At 35.5% G+C, this 20606-nt stretch overlaps 2 protein-coding genes across 2 annotated transcripts; both read right to left on the reverse strand.

The window, feature by feature from the left end:
* Positions 1 to 8436: 8436 nt before the first annotated feature.
* LOC145794655 (uncharacterized) lies at positions 8437 to 10447 on the reverse strand. Its single transcript, XM_082877060.1, has 3 exons — positions 9827 to 10447; positions 9467 to 9746; positions 8437 to 8875 (listed from the first exon to the last, which is right to left on the reverse strand). The coding sequence occupies exons 1-2, from the start codon at positions 10402 to 10404 to the stop codon at positions 9491 to 9493; spliced, it is 834 nt and encodes a 277-aa protein (XP_082733186.1). The 5' UTR covers positions 10405 to 10447; the 3' UTR covers positions 8437 to 8875; positions 9467 to 9490.
* A 404-nt stretch (positions 10448 to 10851) lies between these two features.
* On the reverse strand, positions 10852 to 13334 carry LOC114313260 (uncharacterized). Its single transcript, XM_082877061.1, has 3 exons — positions 13006 to 13334; positions 11298 to 11433; positions 10852 to 11188 (listed from the first exon to the last, which is right to left on the reverse strand). Exons 1-3 carry the CDS (start codon positions 13205 to 13207, stop codon positions 11173 to 11175), a joined length of 354 nt encoding a protein of 117 aa, XP_082733187.1. The 5' UTR covers positions 13208 to 13334; the 3' UTR covers positions 10852 to 11172.
* Positions 13335 to 20606: the final 7272 nt, after the last annotated feature.

Raw genomic sequence — 20606 nt, forward strand, 5'->3', positions numbered from 1 at the left:
TTACAATTATTTGAATGGGAGTTGTTATTTTATATTAGTGTTATTACAGATATTTTTTTAGTTCAATCAAATAAAGTTAGTACAATTTCCCAAAAAAAAAAAAAAAAAAGGATATAACGGCGTTTTTACAAACGCCTCTGAAACCTTACATGTTAATGGTCATATTTGTTTAAAAAGATATGACGGCGTTTTTCAAAAAACGTCGCTAAATATCGTCAATGACGTCAGTGTGCGTTTAGGAGGACATTTGGCGGCGTTTTTAAAAACGCCGCCTATATTAATATCACGACGTTTTTAAAACGCCATAAAGCTATAGCGACGGCCGCGTCATCGGCGTTTGGTGTTAAGCGTCACAAAAAGAATTGGTGGCGTTTTTGGCACTTTTAGCGGCGTTTTTTAAACGCCACTAAAAGCTGAATTTTCTGCAGTGTAGGTCCTATTTGTCACTACAAAGGTGGCCATGACATCCATAGAACGTTCGGGGACTGTTTCGGATTTTCACCCCACGAAATGACCTATTTCACCTACGTTCAATGCGTTTTCAAGCTCTAACTCTCAACGAAAGCAAGTGTGAAAGAAGGTTGGATAATGTAAGTTGGATTATTTTTATTTTTCTATTTTGAACTTAAATGAATGTATGTTGTTCCTAGTCTGCTAAACAGGTTGGAAGGAAATTGCATTTTCAGTAGTAATCTTTTTTGGCTTCAGTCTATGTTAAGGATTGTTAGCTCAATTGATTGCTGCTGATGCTTCTTAATAACGAAGAACTTATGTGGGAAATAAAAACAACAGAAGTATTGCAGACTAAAGTATCCTATTTCCTTCAAATCAACCTTCTATCAAATTTGTTGAGAAGTTGTCAAAACAATTCTACGTGCTTCAAAACAATTATGTCTTCATCATCTTTTTTTTTTTTTTTTTTGGTAGACCATTTAGTATCATATCAATTATATTTTTCTTATCAACTGTTTGTGTCTCATCTACAACTGTTTGTGTATCATTTGGCGGCTGTGTCTCATCACATAACGTCATCAATGTGGCAACATCATGTGGAGATGCTGCTGCGGCCGACACTATGTCGCCACTTGATGCTTTCTTACGCGACCCGTCTTTATCCCAGGAACCATGCTTGCTGCAATAAGTACAAAACAGACATGAACTAAAAACATCACATAAAATCATTGATGTTGAAAAGCAAAAAGAATTATTCACAAAAGCTAATCAACCATGAAATTACAATATAACACAATATGCAAAAAAATTTAAAATACTTGGCAAACAGAGGGCTTCTACATAAACCAATGTTCAGTATACATTTCAAATTAAGAGGTTCATAAATTTGAAAGGTTCAACATTGTGCAAAAGTGATGAGGGGCTATCCAGGAGTATTGCTGTGTTAAGAGTAGGTCCTGCATTATGCTGTGTGTGGCCGCTGCTGGTTTCTGTGTGTGGTTGCTACTGGTTTGTATGTTGGGTGTGGCATGTTGCTGTGTGTGCTGTTGTGTGGCTGTGAGTTACTGCTGCTGTTGGTATCTGTTGTGCCTAATGTTGAGCTACCTGTTGTGCTGCTGCTGTGTGTGGTTGCTGCTGGTTTTTGTTTTTGGTGTGGCATGGTGCTGTGTATGCTGCTGTGTGGCTGTGTGTTGCTGTGTGTACTGCGTTCAATATTGGGCCTTGTTTCCTCTATTTTGTCTAGCAACTGTTGGTTCCTTGCCAACGTTGTGCTTTGTTCCTATAATTCTTTTTTTTCTTCTTTCCTCTTTATTGATGTAAATCTCATATGAAATGTATATTTTTGTCATCAATAAATATTCTCTCAGATGTATAAAATTATTTTTTAATTATTATACGTGTGGACGCATACAAAATTTTAACTTGAATAGTTTTAAAAAAGAAATTATACATGCTAATGTAATCATATAAAAATTAAAAAATAAATTATAAAGAATTATTATTATTATTATTTTTGGGGTGGTGGGGGGTTTGGATCACTTGAATATTCATTCTCTTTTTGGATAACTTGTAAATAAAAATAAAATAAACTAATCAAAAAAATTGACATGTATAAAATATGTATTAATATATAATTATAGGTGTTATGTTTTCTAGATATTTTACAAAAAAATAATCACTAACTATTATATATAAGATAAAAAATGAGAAAAGTAAGAGAATAAATAAGAGCCTAAATATATATAATATATATATATATATATATATATATATATATATATATTTAATCAAGCCAAATAGATAATGATCACATTTATTATTATTATTATTATTATTATTATTATTATTATTATCAAACAATATATAGATAGACACACACAAACAAAATGGTTTAGTGATAACAGCCAAATAGAATAGCATAGGTCTTATAGCTTTAACAAATCAATAACATGTTCTTCATCTTCCCTCTTCATCTTCCTTCTTCTCTCTCTATCCCTCTTCCCCCATTTTCATCTTTCTTTTTTCCCGAAAGAAGCAGTTCGGAACCGTTATGTAACTGTGTGTAACAGGCCGTTACGGCACCATTATAACCGCTACGGCAATTGCTACGACTAACACACTTGTGAATCTCAATCACATCGCAAAAGCAGCGGTAACGCGTGGTGCCTATCGCTGCAACCGTTACGTAACACCGCATTTTGAAACCTTAGGCGTAACGGTATCTAACGGACCGTTACGGCCATTATGTAACACCAAAACGACCATTACATATGTGAATTTCTGTCACACCGCTATAGTGATTGTAACGGGTAGCGGTAACCACCACAACCGTTATGTAATGGTTGCGGTTGTTTTTTAAAACCTTGCTCACAACTTAATGACAAGAAAATGACAAAGTGCTAAAATAAGAGACAATGTATGGTTTTTGCTTATAAGAAATGGTCGCCTAATTTTTTTACATAATAAAATATTGAAATTATAAAACTAGACTCATAATAGACCGGCCATACAAAGGTCTAACATTTTCTTAAATTCATATTTGAATTCCACAGAAATAAGTGTAGAACTTAAGAGTAAAACAACTATATTTCCTCATGTCTGAGTATGACTACTACCTTTCTTGTTGTTCAAAACGGAAATAAATGGAAATAATGCTTCCACTAATGATTAAGTAGTTAAAAAGGAGATGTTAACTTCTCGGGAACTATACATAGTAAGAAATTTGGCTTTATGTTGAAAAGGAGCATACATGGTTATTGGACTAAAGTAATTGACCCAAAAAACAATCATTTCCAGTAACAAATGAAGACAAACTTTACACCCTTTTAATCCCAGAAACGCCTGCAATCTCTTAACCCTCTGTTTCTGTCTCTCATTGCATTCCGTTATGAATGTCATCACTCCTCTCTGTTCCATGTACACATCAAGATTCAAGTAAGTTCTATGCTTCTCTCTCTCTCTCTCTTAAAGTTTTAGGCCTTAATTTGTTTTTCATATGATTGTTGTTGATGTTAAGTGAAAATGCATTTATTTGGAAGCAGAATTATGATCCAATTAACTAGAAAAAGCAAAGGTACACCTCTATATATGAATGTTTTTTCATGGTTTGTGTTCCAAATTTTATTTTATTTGAACATTTAAGTTTATCTAACTCACTTCAAAATGTGAGTCAACGTGTTTTTTTTTTTTTATTTTTATTTTTATTTTTATTTTTTTTCACTATTGCAATTATAGCATCATAGCATCAAAATCCAATTCCCATATTCACCCATGGTCAATAAATACACAATCGCATTTTACCAACCATATATGCAAATAAATACACAATCAGGTTTAGGGCTTTTACACTAATGAGAGAGAAAGGAAAAATTGGGGGAAAGGTATCAAACCACTTAAATCAAACCCATTTTGGAAACCAAGCCCATAAAACTGTACAAATCAAACCACTTGAACCAAACCATTTTAACAAATCAACAGAAATTAAAGTAAAAAATTCATATAAAACCCTGGAGTTTTGTGTGAGAAATGCGGAAATAGAGGAAGGGGGGAGAGAGAGAGAGAGATAAAACCTGCGATTTACGGCAGTGGCGGTGGTGATTTGCAGCGGTGGCAGTGGCGACGTGCGACGGTGGCGAGTGACAGTGGTGCGCGAAGGTGGTGGCCGTCGGTGGTGAATGGGGCTGAGATTTGGTGGTGACTTTGTTCTCTGTGTGTCACAGGTAACAGAGAGCAAAAAGTGTATAGCCAAGAGGGGCTGGTGCCAATATTAATTCCTTTCCCTCTAAAAGAAATTTTTACCTTTAGTGACTAAACAACTTTTTATCAGAAAAGGTTATGTAAATAACGAATCAACTTTTCTACCCAAACATATTTTAATAGCGACTAATACTTTTGTAGCCAAAAGTATCATTTCGCTACTAATTCTTTTTTTGGTCGGGAAATAGTTATTATTCGGTGATTACATTTTTTTAGTCACCAAAAACTCACATTTGGCGACGATATTATTTGGTTGGCAAAGAGTAACCCAAAAAATTGCGTAGTATTTAGCGACTGAACTGCCTTTTGTCGGCAAAATATTGTATACGCCGACCAAATTAAATTTTTCGTAGCCTAAAATATAGACTATTTCTGACTAATACGTTTTTTTGTCGCCAATTACCTCATATTTACCGACTAAATTTTCTTTGGTCGCCAATACATAACATATGTTGACTAAAATAATATAGTTGCTAATTCTTGAACAACGCTGACTACAGAATTTTTTAGTCACCGAAAATGGCACTTTTGGCGACTAATTTTATTTTAGTTACCAAATGTGTAATTTCTTGTAGTGCAGGTTCCGATTGGGCCGTAAGTGTTGTAATTAGATCTTTGAAGTCAGAGTGAAGACCTTGAAAGACATTTAGATTAAACTCGGAAAAGGAGAGCGGTGTGCCAGCAGCAGCAAATTCATTAGCAAGAACTTTGGCCTCATGAAGAAAGACAGTAGCTGTGCGATCATTTTGTTGCAATTGTTGAAGACCCAAGCGGAGTTGAAGAAGTCGAGTGTCAGACGGAAACGCAAGGGACTGCTTAAGAGTGAGCCAGAAATCATGAGAAGAGGAACACCCAACGGCAAGAGGTAGGAAGTCTGACAAATGACATAGGCTGGATTAGAAGTTGGAACTCTATCGACATTGGTAGTCGAGGATGGGCAGGGGAAGGACCCATCAATATATTGATATAGTTGCTGGCCACGTAGGTAAGGAAGAAGTTGGGTTTTCCAATACAGGAAATTTTTGAGGTGAGTTTGAGAGAGAGAAGTGATGGGCATGGTTGAGAGAAACAGGTGATGAAGATGATGCAGCGACAGAAGTAGTACTCAAAGAGGAAATTTCAGATGCCATTGATACCAGCTTGGAGTAAATATTTGTATTATAAAATATTCAGAAGTGTTTCTATGTGTTACAATGTAAAGTGAGTGTGCTATATATACAACCCAATTTACATGATAAGGATGGATACAACTAAAGTGATAAAACAGAGTGATAAGATAGACTACAAGATAGGCCACAATCTTGATGATCACTACTTAATATGGACATCCATGAATCTGATCTCAACAAATGAAAATGTAGAAGTTAGAAACTTTTGACAAGGCTTTGAAATCATGGAAATAAGATAAATGACATATTGTACTCTACATCTTTCAATGAAAATGTAAAACAAAGTATAAACACAGCGGATGAAAAATTATGGTTATACCTTTTTCTTCAGAGTCTGAATTGAAGGATCTCGTGGGTAAATCACGTGCTTCCTAAATCTGATCAATCAACCCAGCAATGGAGTGATATTACAGAATGAATATCACCCACACAAGTCACAGTGCAAAATGGCTCTTGATCGTTGTATTTTTGGGAGAGAGTCAGTATATGGGAAAAACATACGACATATGTTGTTTTTCTCTTAATCACCCATATCCCATATCATATCAGACATATAGGATAATATTTCATCTATCCATATCAGTTGATATGATAGATATGGATATCCTGAGTGGTTATCCAAGTAAGTTTTGAATTCAAATTCAAACTTACATGGATAAGGTTCAAAAGGTTCAAAGGGTCATGCCACATGGGCGCCCAATTTCTAACATCTCCTACTCGGACATGAGTTGGCATGACACTGCCACATTTCTATCTCAATCTCCTAAAAAAATGAACAATCTCATACTAGCCACTGCACCGTGCGACTACTGAGAACACCTGTATGCGGGAGCTCTATACTAGAAACTCAAAATGAGCCAGCATAGAGACATCAACCCAAAAGGAACAAAAATAGTGTCTCATATACCCTAGACCCATCTAATTACACCGGCCCGAAAAACATCTCTAATCCCTCAAAAAGAGCATGTTTGACCCTCTCAATTCTTGCAATATATTCACACTCAATCCGTCTCTCATACAGAGCGATGTGAGTTGCCGACAGTGAATATATAACAGTGGTGTAATACTAGATGATCTTCCCTTTGCCTTCATGCCATTTAGTTTAGGATTGACCGCTTTCCCAGTGATGTCCCTTAAGGCCGAATCATACATGACCTCAAACAACATACCAAAGTAGCAGAACATCAACCCCTTACCTTATGACATAGTCAAAAGTCACAAAATGGTACATAAATGAAAGTCATATCAATAATGACACGTAAGACTCACACGGTGAGGAAGCTGGGATCCATTCTCTCACCTCATTACTCGGTCGCCAAGCACATATAGTATGAATACATGCTACGGTGGAGTAACTCTTCCATAAAGAGTGACGTCATACTTGATACACCGTACAGATATTAGTCTAGTCGCTTTCTAGCGCCTAACCCGAATTCTCTATTTGCTTACCTTCCAGGCGCCAAATGAGATCTCGCATCTGGCTAATCATAATAGGCATAACATGGAAAGTGGGTACTAACATCCATGTTTGGTCCTTAACACAACCTCATCTTGGTTGTAACCAAGGCGACATGCATAATGGATTATTTAAGCCTCTCTTGGCTCCAAATAAAAGTAAACCACTAGTCTCAGCCTTGCTCGCTCCCAAGCGCCAAGGGTGATTGCTCGTGTTAGTGAGCCAATCTTGCTTGCTGACATCATCATCTGCTAATCATTATGACACAAACCATAATAGTGTCAACATCCCATCATCTAAAAATAAGTGATTGATTTTAAAAAAAAATTTGACCCCAGCTTGCGCAATTTTAGATTCCAAACATAAGCCTTATCAGTACTTCTTATGATAAGTATATACAACGAAATCCACCATGTGCGCCTCACATGAAGTGATTCAAGATCACAATTCTAGATTCCAAACATAAGCCTTATCAGCACCTCTTGCGATAAGTATATACAATGGAATCCACCATGTACGCCTCACATGAAGTGATTTAAGATCACTACCTCTTGCGTAATAACCTCTCTAAAGATATTTTGGTGACCAATTTGCGTTCATTCTTGATGCGCCCAACTAGCGCATATGCGCCCAACTAGCGCATTGAATCTTACAAGGAGCAAATTAATATACTACTAGTAAAGTATTTTATCCTCAATCTAATGAGCATGGTCAATGTCTAAACAACTCAGTTGACCATTTACTAAAGATAACACTTATCATGCCGAATACGCCCACATAGCGTACTTTAGGCTCCCACAACAAAGAAAAGATCAAGGAATATAGGTCATCTGTTTCTCCCAAAGACAATCCGAGGATTCACTTAATAGCTAAGGCTCTAGCTTTTACCAATAGGTAAGTCAATGGATTTGCAATTCACTACAAGAATTAACACTTTTGGCAACAAAAAAATTGGTCGCTAAAAGTCTATTTTTGGTCGGCAAAAATTATCCGCGACCAATTTTTTTTGTCGCTAGTTTGGTCGCCAATTGAGGGTCGGCAAAAGTAATTCGCGACCAAAATTTTCGTTGGTCGGGAAAAGTTACATTTGCCGACTAAATTTTTGGTCGCTAAATATTTATTTACTGCGACTAATCCATTTTGTCGCTAAAACATTTTAGTCGCGAAAAGTTGCCTTTTACCGACCAAATTTTTTAGTTGCCAATTGTCACATTCCACGACCAAAATTAGTTTGGTCGCCAATTGTGACATTTCGCGACCAAAAATTTTGGTCGCCAATTGTGACATTTTGCGACCAAAATTAGTTTGGTCGCCAATTGTGGCATTTCGCGACCAAAAATTTTGGTCCCGAAATGTGACATTCTGCGACCAAAATTAGTTTGGTCGCCAATTATCACATTCCGCGACTAAAAATTTTGGTCGCCAATTGTGACATTCTGCGACCAAAATTAGCTTGGTCGCCAATTGTCACATTTGGTCGCCAACATCCAACAAAATAAACCTGTAATTTATAATAATCCATCCAATTTATTCAATATAATCTGTAATTTGCAAAAATCATTCAAACCAACAATTAAATTGAATCATGAACATTCAACAAAATACATAGATCAACCATTTCTGAACCTGTTTAATTAAAATCAGCAACTATTATAAGTTTTCATCCACAAATAATTCCAAACTACATATTTCATCTAACATAAAAATTTAAGACATAACAAATACTTGTTATTATGTTTAAAATTTTTATCCATGTACATCAACCGAAAAATATAACTAGTAGTCTACTAAATATTTTCTATACACACCCATCCAAAAATATAACTACTAGTGTATCCAAAAATATAACTACTAGTCTACCCTTTTTCTACCCATATCGAATCTCTAATCTCCTGGACTGATAGTCAGTGCAGTTTGAACAGGAAACAAGTTCTCTGTAAGTGCTGGATGTAGGAAACCATCCTTCCAAATCATACTTCTTTGCAGCTGCATCATTCAAAGCACCGGAAACAATAGCCACAATTTGATAGGGTAGTTTTAGCTGCAATAGAGAGAATTATGTCATACTTGTAGGAAAGAAAAATGCATAATTAAATGGAGAAAAATCAATTCGTCATCAGCAGGAGCCCATAGCTGCAATAGAGAGAATTATGTCACACTTGCTGGCAGTGCTGTCAATTAGTGGGGCCTTCAATTGGTTCCAGTTGTGTTCCATGTTTTCATGTTGTTGTTTTCAAAAATTTTGAAAACACAACAGAAAAATATGTTTGGTGCTTGCTTTTGTTTTTAATTTTTTTGAAATCCGTCTTCAATACAAGGTTCAAAAAATGACAACACAAAAAGGATGTTTTCACCTTCACCAAATCAAGTGAAAACATGCGAATGAACAGTAAACAAAACCCAATTCCCACTTCGAATTCTCTTAGAAAAAAACAAAAACATGTTTGATGTTATATCCTTCGGTCTTTTTTCAAAAATTAATGTAATTTTTTCACTTCTGTTAAAGCATATGATCAAACTTTAATGTGTTTAATGTTGCATATGGTCAAAATTTAATGTGAATGCAGGCTCACACATGCTAGCTAAAAATCTGCAAAATATACAACTTGCAGACCAGTTTTGATTACTTTACCTGGGCTGCAGCACTCCATAAATGCTACTTTCCACCTAAGTACCAAGAGAGACTATGCTCGAGAATGGAATGAAGTGAATGCGGGCCCACATGCCCAATCAGAAGCTTTACAGTAGCGCCAGTCATGGAGCGGACTTTGTTGTCATAATCATTAGCCAAACAAACCACCAAATGAACAAATATGGTCTGGGAATGCTCATCTATAATGGCTTTTGGGAACTTGATTACAATTGCATGGAGCATTTCAAGCACAGCTTCTCTTCCCGTCGAATGTTCATACCTGCAAGAAAATTAAATCACTGTAAGAGAAATTAAAAATAATAGAGGTAAATGAGATGTGGATAATTACTATATCCTTGCCTCAGATTTGAAAGCAAGAAATCAAGATGCTGCTGCAAACGTTTCTCTGAAAGATGATAGTCAAGTAAGAATTGCAATAGAATTTGACTGCATTTTTTGCGAATTGGCTCCACTTGACTTGTTACCAGAAGTTCTGCAACCCGAGTCACAAGATCGTATATCTCATGGACTACAAGTTTGCGGTTCACTATAGCCTTTAAAAGTGAAAGAGCAACAAACGAGGGATTTCTTTCGAGATCAATAAATAAAGGAAACTGGATCACCATATGCAATTGATCTGTGGAAAGCGTAATCCTAGTGCTCTGCAGAAGCACTGTTAGCAAACTTAGACATGATTGCATCACAGGGCTGCCAGCATTTACAGAGCCTTGAGCTATAACCAACAGAGAGGTCTTTATCTTGTCAGCTTGTGATTCAAGAGATGGTAGAGGCAGCCTCACCAGTGGAGCAAGGCACCTGAGCACTGCAGAAATGATATCTTCGTATTTGGCAGTCAAGCAGTCAGTGAGCAATCTTACAAAAGGATCCAACATTGATAACAGTTGTTCGTCCTTTTTGTTAAGTTTAGTATTCTTCATGGAATTGTGCAGCACCCCAAGAGCAAACACTGTAATAAGATGTGAAGATTGTGAGTCAGAGTCAATTAACCTGCCTGATGAATCTCATTACATGAATGCCGTTAGAGGAAATATCTATCTACATGATTGTGATGTTGATACACCACTTGTTTTGTTGAATGATTTAAAAAGATGAAATGGCAGTCCCTGTATTCTAGATAAGTGCTCAAGTCACTCTCCCAAGTCTTGAGACCTTATTATAGACCTTGTCATTAAGAAAACACAGATAACAAGTACTGGCCAGAATTCATGATTCGTTCCTCACTAGGAGGAGGTCACAAGTTTGACGTTCCCTCCCCCTCTAATTGATACAAATTTTTGAAAAAAAAAAAATATGGATACCTAGGGGTAAGCCAAGCTTAAAACCCAGGTTCGAGCCCGGGATCAACTTCCCCTCCCCTTCCCCCGCCCCAAAAAAAAATGTACTCAACTCTTTTCTTACATTCCCTTGTCACTCAAACAGAGGACACACATTCCATTCCAAGATAGTCACCATATTCAAAGTTCCTTTTCCTACTTATTCTTATTGTCAGTGCCTTTTCAGAACACAAGTATAAAATCCAACTCATTAACTTACGAGGCACGATCATATAAATTCTCACCCCATCAAGCAGTATATTAGATGCTTTGAAGTCCCTGTAAATGACTTTCTTGTCTGATGTGTGCAAGCAAGCAAGGCCCCGTGCTGCACCAATGGCTATTTTGAGCCGTATGTCCCAAGAAAGTGGCTCAACAGCAGAACTCCCTGCACAACCAAAAAAATCCAGCAATCAATTCAATGCAATATAACCATGGACAGCTAGTTTTTCTTTTCTTTTCTTTTCTTTTCTTTTGTTCTTTGCTAAAGTTCTTACGTCTGAAAAGATGGTTTTCCAAGCTTCCCTTCTGCATAAACTCGTATACAAGTAACAGCTCTTGATCCTCCCAACAGTACCCAAACAGCTTCACTAACTTCGGATGAGAAAGCCTTCCCAGAAAATTCACTTCTGACTGAATTTTCCAACAAACAGACCATTAGATTCACTAAAATTGATTTTACTATGCAGATGAAGATCAAGGAAAATTTCTAAAACAGGTAGCCACTTAATAGATATTTCACGAGTCTACTACTATCTCCATGAACCATTAGGAACACTGATCCAAAAACAAAATATATTCTACATTTCCCTTAAAACTCCTATGTTGATTTCTAGGGCAATAAATATCATTAAATCACTTACCAAAAAAGATCTCATTAACTTTCATCTAGAGTATAATTAATCAAAAATAAGAGGCCCCAAGTCACAGCCAAAGACTGTTAGGCCTAAAACAAAACCGAAAAAATCATAGGTTTGGATACAAGCTGCAAGGTGAATATCAAGCCTGCATCATTGCAAGCTTAAAGGTTTAGAAACCTGCAAAAGAACCAAGAAAGAAGAAAGAAAGAGGGCATTGCTTTACATTCTTTTTGCACGGAAGGTGACCAGAAAATCTTCATTTTCTTAGTTTCATCTTCCTTTTTCATTTATATTTATATCAGCCACTTGACTGCAAAAGGTAGAATTTTGTCACCTATAAATTGAATTAAATAATGGAACAGGAGAATACTAAATGACATTGTCAACAACTCGTGCAATGCTTGTTAGATGTAATTATTATATATTTACATTCTCATCCATTGATTTGTTATCATATCTAAGAAAATTTACTAAAAGATCTTTGGACAGAGCCACCAAGACTCGTAACAAAGCCAAGTAAATAATGGTGGACCAAGTGAAACCTTCCACAGACAAGTTAAAACAAACTAAAAGATGATATAGAAATAGACACAATATCCATCAAACAATCTGGCCAAAAAATAAAATAAAAATCCTTCAATCAAGACATTTAATAAAGTAGAGACCTCAAATTGCTTTTACAATACAGTGGCATTTACCTAAGCAATTTTTCTTATCATTAAAAAGGCATTTCCCATGTCACCACTTTAATGGCAAAAACAAATACAAAAGCTGCACACACAATCAATAACACATAATATAAAACATGCATAGATTCTTGGCTGGAATTGTGGGGTCAATTCTTTGAGGCAATTTATCGAACATGTAGAGGACATTGGAGAAACCCCTCTACACATTGAAAAACCTATCATCAAGCAATCTATAAAAGCAAATACAACAAAATATAAAAGTGAATCACTCAATCTACCAGGCACATTGCATAAATACTGAATATAAAACCCAAAACCCAATTTTTTATTGCATAAATACTGAATATAAAACCCAAAACCCAATTTTTTATCCCAAAAAAAGTATCGAATGCAGCTTTAAATATACACAAATAGCATGAAAATACAGACCAACAAAAAAAAATAATATGAAACAATGATGCGCCCTCAGATCTGATAGCTTCAAATAAATCATCAACGGTTTATACCCAGTGCCTATCATCAATTTCCCAGTGAACAATTTCAGTACACAAACCCATTTTTTGCAAATGGATTGCCCTAAATCATGTATTCCTTTGTAGATAGATGATGGGGAAGAACAGGGAAGTGGAGAAAGAGAAAGAGAAAGAGAGCCATACCTACAAGAGGGTTCGACGTGCCTGACAAGACCAGGAAGTTTGGGGAGCAAGACAGAAACAGGGGATTTGAGAGCAGAGGAAGGAGAAGAGAGGTTTTCGTCTTTGCAGAGGTAGCAAATGACATCGACCATGAGAGAGATTTGAGAGGCGGCTTGCCTAGGCAGAGGTCAGCTACCTCGTATGCTAGCAAGCGAACTGCCATACAAAACTGAATATGGGGGTTTTTTGAGAGAGAGAAAGAGAAGATGTGGAGGAGGATTCTTAGGTAGAGAGAAAGAGAGAAAGAAAGGCTGAGACTTGGCAGTGAGGCTGGTAGAGAGAGTGGGCATCGAAGGAGAGAAAGAAAATTCAAATCCCGCCCCTACTGAAAATCAAATTCCCCCCCAAACTTTTGGCGACCAAACGTCAAATTAGTCGCAAAAACAGGTTCTTTCGCCGACAAATTTTTTTAGTTGCCAAATCTTAATCAACGGCGACTAAAATATTAGTCGCTAAAAGTACTAATTTGGCGACTAATTTTTTTTGGTTGCTGAAAATAAGGTTTTCGCGACCAAATTTTTGGTCGCCAAAAAATATGTGACCTTTCGCGACCAAATTTGTAGTTGGTCGGCAAAAGTATACCACTTTTTGCAACCAACATATTTTTTGGTCGCCAAAATATAACCTTCTGCAACCAAAAATATTTGGTCGCCAAAAATAATGATCATTTGCGACTAATTAAAATTTGGTCGCCAAATGTCATTTTTTTGCGACAATAATTTTTTTGGTCGGCAAAAATGGTCGCAAAATGTGTAAATTCTTGTAGTGATTTTGCATCTAGAATCATTCTAGGATATTCTTTATGTAAGTCATCGAAGACAAACCGAGAATTTTCCTAAAACAATCCCTAAGGATTGTACATCCGAGCATATAAATTACATCACCCATGTCCATCATATCTAAAATAGAGGATTGCCCACCCTAGGTGGCGACAACCTTATAAATTCCTGGCTCATAATGAAGTAAGGAAAAAGTTCTTTTTGGACCATTGATCATACCTCAGTGGTCTTCATCGATCATCGTCGGCCTATCATGGCTTGAGGAAATCTAAGAACCACTATTTGGATAACTGTTTTAGGCTGTAAAAGATTTATTGGAACTAGCAACCTTTTTGCGCTCCTAACTTTTCACCATAAAAGCAGAAGGTAAATCCCTACGGATCTACTTATCCAATTCTCCAACTAGAAGTTGGGTCACAATGTACACAAATCAATGTTCCGAACTTATGTCAATCATAGCGTAAGTCGAAATAACCTCACTCTCCAGGAGGAAGTCTTCTCATGGCCTACACTTTTCTCAATGGTGCGACTTTTCGGTATCTAGCGAGCCTTATGCCTCAACAATGACTATCCAAATTACGCATAACTTTAGAACAGTTTTGTGTCATAATGGAAAGTCAACCAAATTATAGAAATGGTTAATCCTTAAAGACTTTGTCTTAAATTGCGCAACATTAATCCACTTTTTAAAAATAGGGGCTAGAGCCTTTGGCATTATCCTAGGCTCTTTATCATCTTGCGGAGCAATCATGAATGTTTCCCTCTTAATCACCTAGTGATGATGTGAAAATTTTTCATATTTGCTACCATGCAACTAGGAATGTAGAGTATTCTTCTCTAATGGAGTAATCCATTAGTAGGCACATCGCTCCCACTGTCCCTAGGATATTGGAAATTTCTTTCCATTCTCAACTAGGCTATATAAAGCGCTATGCTTAGAATTCTCTATCTTATAGAGTTCCAAAACTCTATTCACGTCACCTTTACTAAGAAAACATTATGTGACTTAGTTACACTACCACAAAGCTGTTTACCTATATGCACATGACCCGGAGGGTTTGCATGACCGCATACAATAATGCACCACACGACCCTTTATGTTTACAAGACATCATACAATAATGCGCTATAGAACCGTAGGTCTTAACTTCGCAATCTTATGAGAAGTAAAATAAAGATAAGCTGCTTTACGGTTATAGATCGCCCATAGATGGCTCTCCGCTAATCCATTACTCAAATGGAGTGCAAAAACTGATATGAAGGGCATTTAGTTAGAGATATAGGCAACAAACTAAAGTGCAATTCCCAATTGGGAAACATTTTGCGCCATCATCCACCTAACATTAACAATACTTAATTCCTTATCTCTACTACACCATTGTGTTGTTGAGTATTAGGAATAATCAATTTTCTAAGCATCCATTTCTCTTCACAGAGTTTTCTAAAATAACTCAAATAGATACTCGCCACCTTGGTCAAAACTAAAAACACGAAAGCTGTTATCTAATTGATCTCAACCTCATATGTGCAATGTCAAAAATCATCTCAAAACTTTTGACTTATGGGAGATCAAATAGTCTTGACTCAGATGCGTATCGTAATCTATAAATGTCTCAAGATTGAGGCCTAGCTATCATACCCTTACACATATCTAGTCACAAATATCATAGTGGACTAAATGCGCCAATACAAATGACCTTCTACGACTTTCCTACTTACTTGTGCGCAACCATTGCGAACAAAGTTACACATTCATATGAGAGCAGGATGTCACAAGCGAGTGGGCCCAAGAGGGCCTACTCCAAACATCCATACATCTTCTCATTAATGTGATTAAGTATAATAAGCCACAGGTTTATGACCAATGTCATAAACTAATTCCAATCATCCTTATGTGTGAGTTTTTGAAGACAAGTTTTAAAGGTTTGGGCCCAACTAGGTAATGACTCGTGACTAATTCATATTCACTAGATCATAAAAGGATGTCATGGAGATATTAAGTGCGCCTAAGTCGCAAATTTAACTAGTAAGTGCTAATCCCCTACACCTTCAAGTCAATTTTATTCTCTATACACTTTAATGCATCTAGTTGAAAGATGATGATACTCCTCCTGCCATATCTATTTCTCGCTTCATAGTTACTTGCAATTAATTCTACTATCCACAAGAAGGAGAGAATAAGCTATCAACTATGACAGCTCCTGAAGTAACTTAAGCGTGGATTAAGCTAAAGAGTCTAATTCAACACAATGCTCTTACAAGTGATGTGTCAAATTCTTAGAGTCATAACAACCTTGTCAGCCTTGACCTTTTCATTACTATGCTGCAACGTTTGCGCTTAGTGGTAAACGTTATTAAAAAACGTTAGCCTAGCTAAGGAATCATACAAAGAAGCCCCTCCTCATGTTTCACACACAAGTGTGGAAATAGTAAGTGTCCAGACTTAGACAAGTTGACAATGCTAATAGATTTTGCAGCCACTAAGTGCTAATCTTTTCACTTAGTGTTAATAGATTATGCAGCTTCTAAGCACTAATCTTTTAACTTCACGTGATATTTCAACGCACACTACTGTAGTGCATGAAATTTTGCTCCATTCACTCCCAATAATTGGGTAGAGAGAAAAACACTACTCATACTGGCTACTTGTCTTACACTTAATGATTAATTTATTTAAGCTCGCATTTCTTGGATAACGTGACTCTTGAATGTTACTTCATCCAATGATGTAACATTATTTACAAGTCAAATTACAAAGTCAATCCGCACAGTTCAATAGTCAAGATCATGTACAAATCTATTGAGGGTTTACTAATTTCATAACTCCAAAACTCGCCAATCAAAACTAAGTAGCATGCCGCTAACCATAGCGCACACATTAGTTTTATTATGCCAAACAAGGCAACAAAACCACGGTGACTTTTAGTCATGTTTCCTTACTTTGGCTCAATTAAGGTTTAACCTAAAGTCTCCAAGACTTTTGCTCATCTAAAGAATAGGATTACATTATTCACATTTGAACACCTTTACTAAGTCTAGGTCAACCAATTAACTTCCATAAGCTAAGTCAATTTAGAGAGAAATTTGCATTGTAATTAATTTGATTAGCATAATATAATTTTGCCACAAAAATCTAAATTAAATAGTGACAATATTTACACAAGTCACAAGATCAAAAATCTGCTATAATCATCTCTTGCGCCACATGTGACAATTATCCAAAATTTAATTTAATTTATGCACAAAATATTGGTTTTCGGGAGAAAATCTACTAAGATTTCTCTCAACCGAATAACCTCCCACTGACTATGGCATGTCTAAAAGCATGAAATTTTTTTTTAATTCCATACAATAGTATCATAATGTAGATTTACAACCAACTCATGCTATGTCACAATTAATAATGAAATTTAAACAAATAACAATTAATCATGCTATTCTAATTATAACATATTAGAAACTCTAGGAAAAAAATAACAATATACTGTATTTAATATTCAAATTATTCCACAACAGAATGTATATCACTTCTGAAAATTTCTGGAATTTTTTGGTATTTTCTGGAATTTAAAATAACTAATAAACACACATAAAATTAGAAATAAATATTTCAGAATCTCGTAAAATGAAATAACCATACTAGTAAATAGTAAACTACAACAATAGTCTACAATAAAAAATTCAGCCCCAGAAACTTAATTATGCAACACCACATGCATTTTAAAGCATAAATAATGAATTATTATTTCAGGAAAAATATTTTTTATTTTCATAAAATTTTAAAAATTTTACAGAATATAGAAAATTTAATTCTGAGACTAATGGTCCCAACCGCGCTTAAAACAAAGCTATAACGAATTAATTATGACCATTTAATGCGATTCAGAATTAAAAACAAAACAAACAGAGCCTTAACTTCAGCAGCCAAGCCGGCGTAGAAAAACGGCGCGGCTCAGAGCGTGCCTCATCTGCGGCTCAGCGCGAGGCCCAGTAGGCGACTCAGAAGCCGGCTTAGTGCGCGGCTCAGAGAACGGCCCAGCGAGCGGCTCAACGCACGGCGCGCGTGCGTGGCGCGGACGGCGCGCGTGCGTGGTGCTGACGGCACGCGAGTGGACAGCGCGGCTGACGCACGTATAGGCGTCTGTATTGTGCGCTTGGCGCGTGGCAGCGCGTGGTAGCGCGTGAGAGCGCGTGTCCGTCGTTGACGGCGTCATCTGGCGCGTGAGGCACACGCGCTGCCTTCCGGGGTGTTTTCTGGTCCGATTTCAGTACTCTCGAACTCCATTTTTCACAATAAAAACATTTATGGCATCAAAAATCACATTTAATGAACATAAAAATGAGGTGTACCACACTCTCAATCTAATGGGCGTTGAAATTTTCCTCATTTATAAACATTCATGTATATAATGTGTACATATATATATAAAAAATATACATATGATTAGAGAAAACACGAAAATACCCATTCATGCTCTGATACCAATGTAAAACAAAGTATAAACGCAGCGGATGAAAAATTATGGTTATACCTTTTTCTTCAGAGTCTGAATTGAAGGATCTCGTGGGTAAATCACGTGCTTCCTGAATCTGATCAATCAACCCAGCAATGGAGTGATATTACAGAACGAATATCACCCACACAAGTCACAGTGCAAAATATCTCTAGCAATGGAGTGATATTACAGAACGAATATCACCCACACAAGTCACAGTGCAAAATGTCTCTTGATCGTTGTATTTTTGGGAGAGAGTCAGTATATGGGAAAAACATACGACATACGTTGTTTTTCTCTTAATCACCCATATCCCATATCATATTAGATATATAGGATAATATCTCATATATCTATATCAGTTGATATGATAGATATGTATATCCTGAGTGGTTATCCAAGTAAGTTTTGAATTCAAATTCAAATTTACATGGATAAAGTTCAAAAGGTTCAAAGGGTCATGCCACATGGGCGCCCAATTTCTAATAGAAAATGTATAAGTTTAAAATTTGCATACACAAGCATAAACAAACACTTGGTATTTGAGAATGAAAGTTGTGAAGGAATTTCATCCTTGAATGCGATGAAGAAATTATTCATCTGTGTTTTTGAGTGTTCATAGTACTGAACTCTAGGGTAGTGTTTATTTAGAAGGATTGGAGAGAGAGGATTGGACTCCATATCCAATCTATCATAGAGTCTATTGTTTAATTAATAATTTCTAGGCCACATTAGGAGTCTCGCCGGATTAAGAGTATCGCCGGACTATGAATTACATATATATTGGATTATTGTGTCTTAGGGGGATGTGTGATAGAGATGGTGGAATTGGAATCGTATGAGATTAAGTTGTAAAATGACACATTTGCCCTCAAAGTATTTGATTTTATTATATATTGTAAAATATAAAAATCTCAATTAAAAAAATCAAATAAAATAAATTTATTTAATTTTTATTGATGATTATTTATTTAATTTTATTTTAAATTTTTTATAGAAGTTTTATTTTAATTTTTTGTTGATATTTTATTTAATTGATATTATATTTAATTTTTATTGGTTTTTTATTTAATATTTATTATTTTTTAGAATAAATTTATTTAAAATTTTATTTTAAAAATAATATAAATTTTTATTCATGTTTTATTTATTCAAATTATTTAATTAAAATAAGAAATTTATTTAATTTTAAAAAATAAAAGAAAATAAATTTTTATTTAATCTAGCCAAAAATAAAATAAAATATTAAAGACAGATTTAATATTGCAATTATCTAGTAAACAATTAAAAGTGATAAAATAGTCTATTGAGCATTTATCGTTTTTCATAATATTTCAATCAAATGTTGGATTCAATAACATAGTCTTATCTGCACATTTAATCGTATGAGAAAAGAAATATGGGATATACATAATTTCCAATGAAATAATCCAAGAATTATATATCCCATGATTAATAATATGATGGATTACAATCCTCTCTTATTCAGTTCGTTCAAACAAACATGGCTTAATAGAATAAGTGATTTACTAGAAATCAAAAGGAAGAACTCTCTCTCCTTCCTCATTATTTTTGGTAAATCGTTCACAGAGTAGAGTTCATCTCCTAATTATTTGTTTAATCTCTAGGTCAAATGCCAAGTATTTATAGCGTTTCAAATAACCAATCTTAAAATCTCAACTACGGGATTGTAATTCCAGGCTAATTCTTAAGTGTGTAAGTACATACCATATGCACTTGCGTGAGTTTTAACAAATATACATAAGTTACCTCACAAAATCGCATAAGTTTTCACAAACATACGTAAGTTAACTCATAAAAATTTGAAAAATCACAACTTATGTATATTTGTGAGAATTCATGCTATTTTGTGAGATAATTTATGTATATTTATAAGAACTTATGTAAATTCGTATAGTATGCACCTTGCACCCAAACACTTCCTGTAATTCTAATGTGCTAATTGTTATAATGCAATTTAGGACAATGCAATAAATGACATTTTATAGTAAGATTTCCAAATCATTTCTTTTATGGTTAGCTAATTAATTTCATCAGTTGGTTGACTCTGAACTTGGTATTGTGTTGATTACCAAATTTTGTTTTCTTTGTTTTGTTAAGGTACCCTAAGAAATGTTTGATATGGTGTTATCCCTTCACAAATTAGTATACCATTGTGTAAAAATAGTTGGCAGCATTGAAAAATTAGCCAATCATACTTATGTTGTGTTTGGTTGGGGGATTTAGAAATTGAAAGGGACAATGTATGTGAAATTATGTGAAATGT

The sequence above is a fragment of the Camellia sinensis genome, chromosome 7 (genome assembly GCF_055761805.1).
Source record: "Camellia sinensis isolate YWXY chromosome 7, ASM5576180v1, whole genome shotgun sequence".
NCBI lineage: Eukaryota > Viridiplantae > Streptophyta > Magnoliopsida > Ericales > Theaceae > Camellia > Camellia sinensis.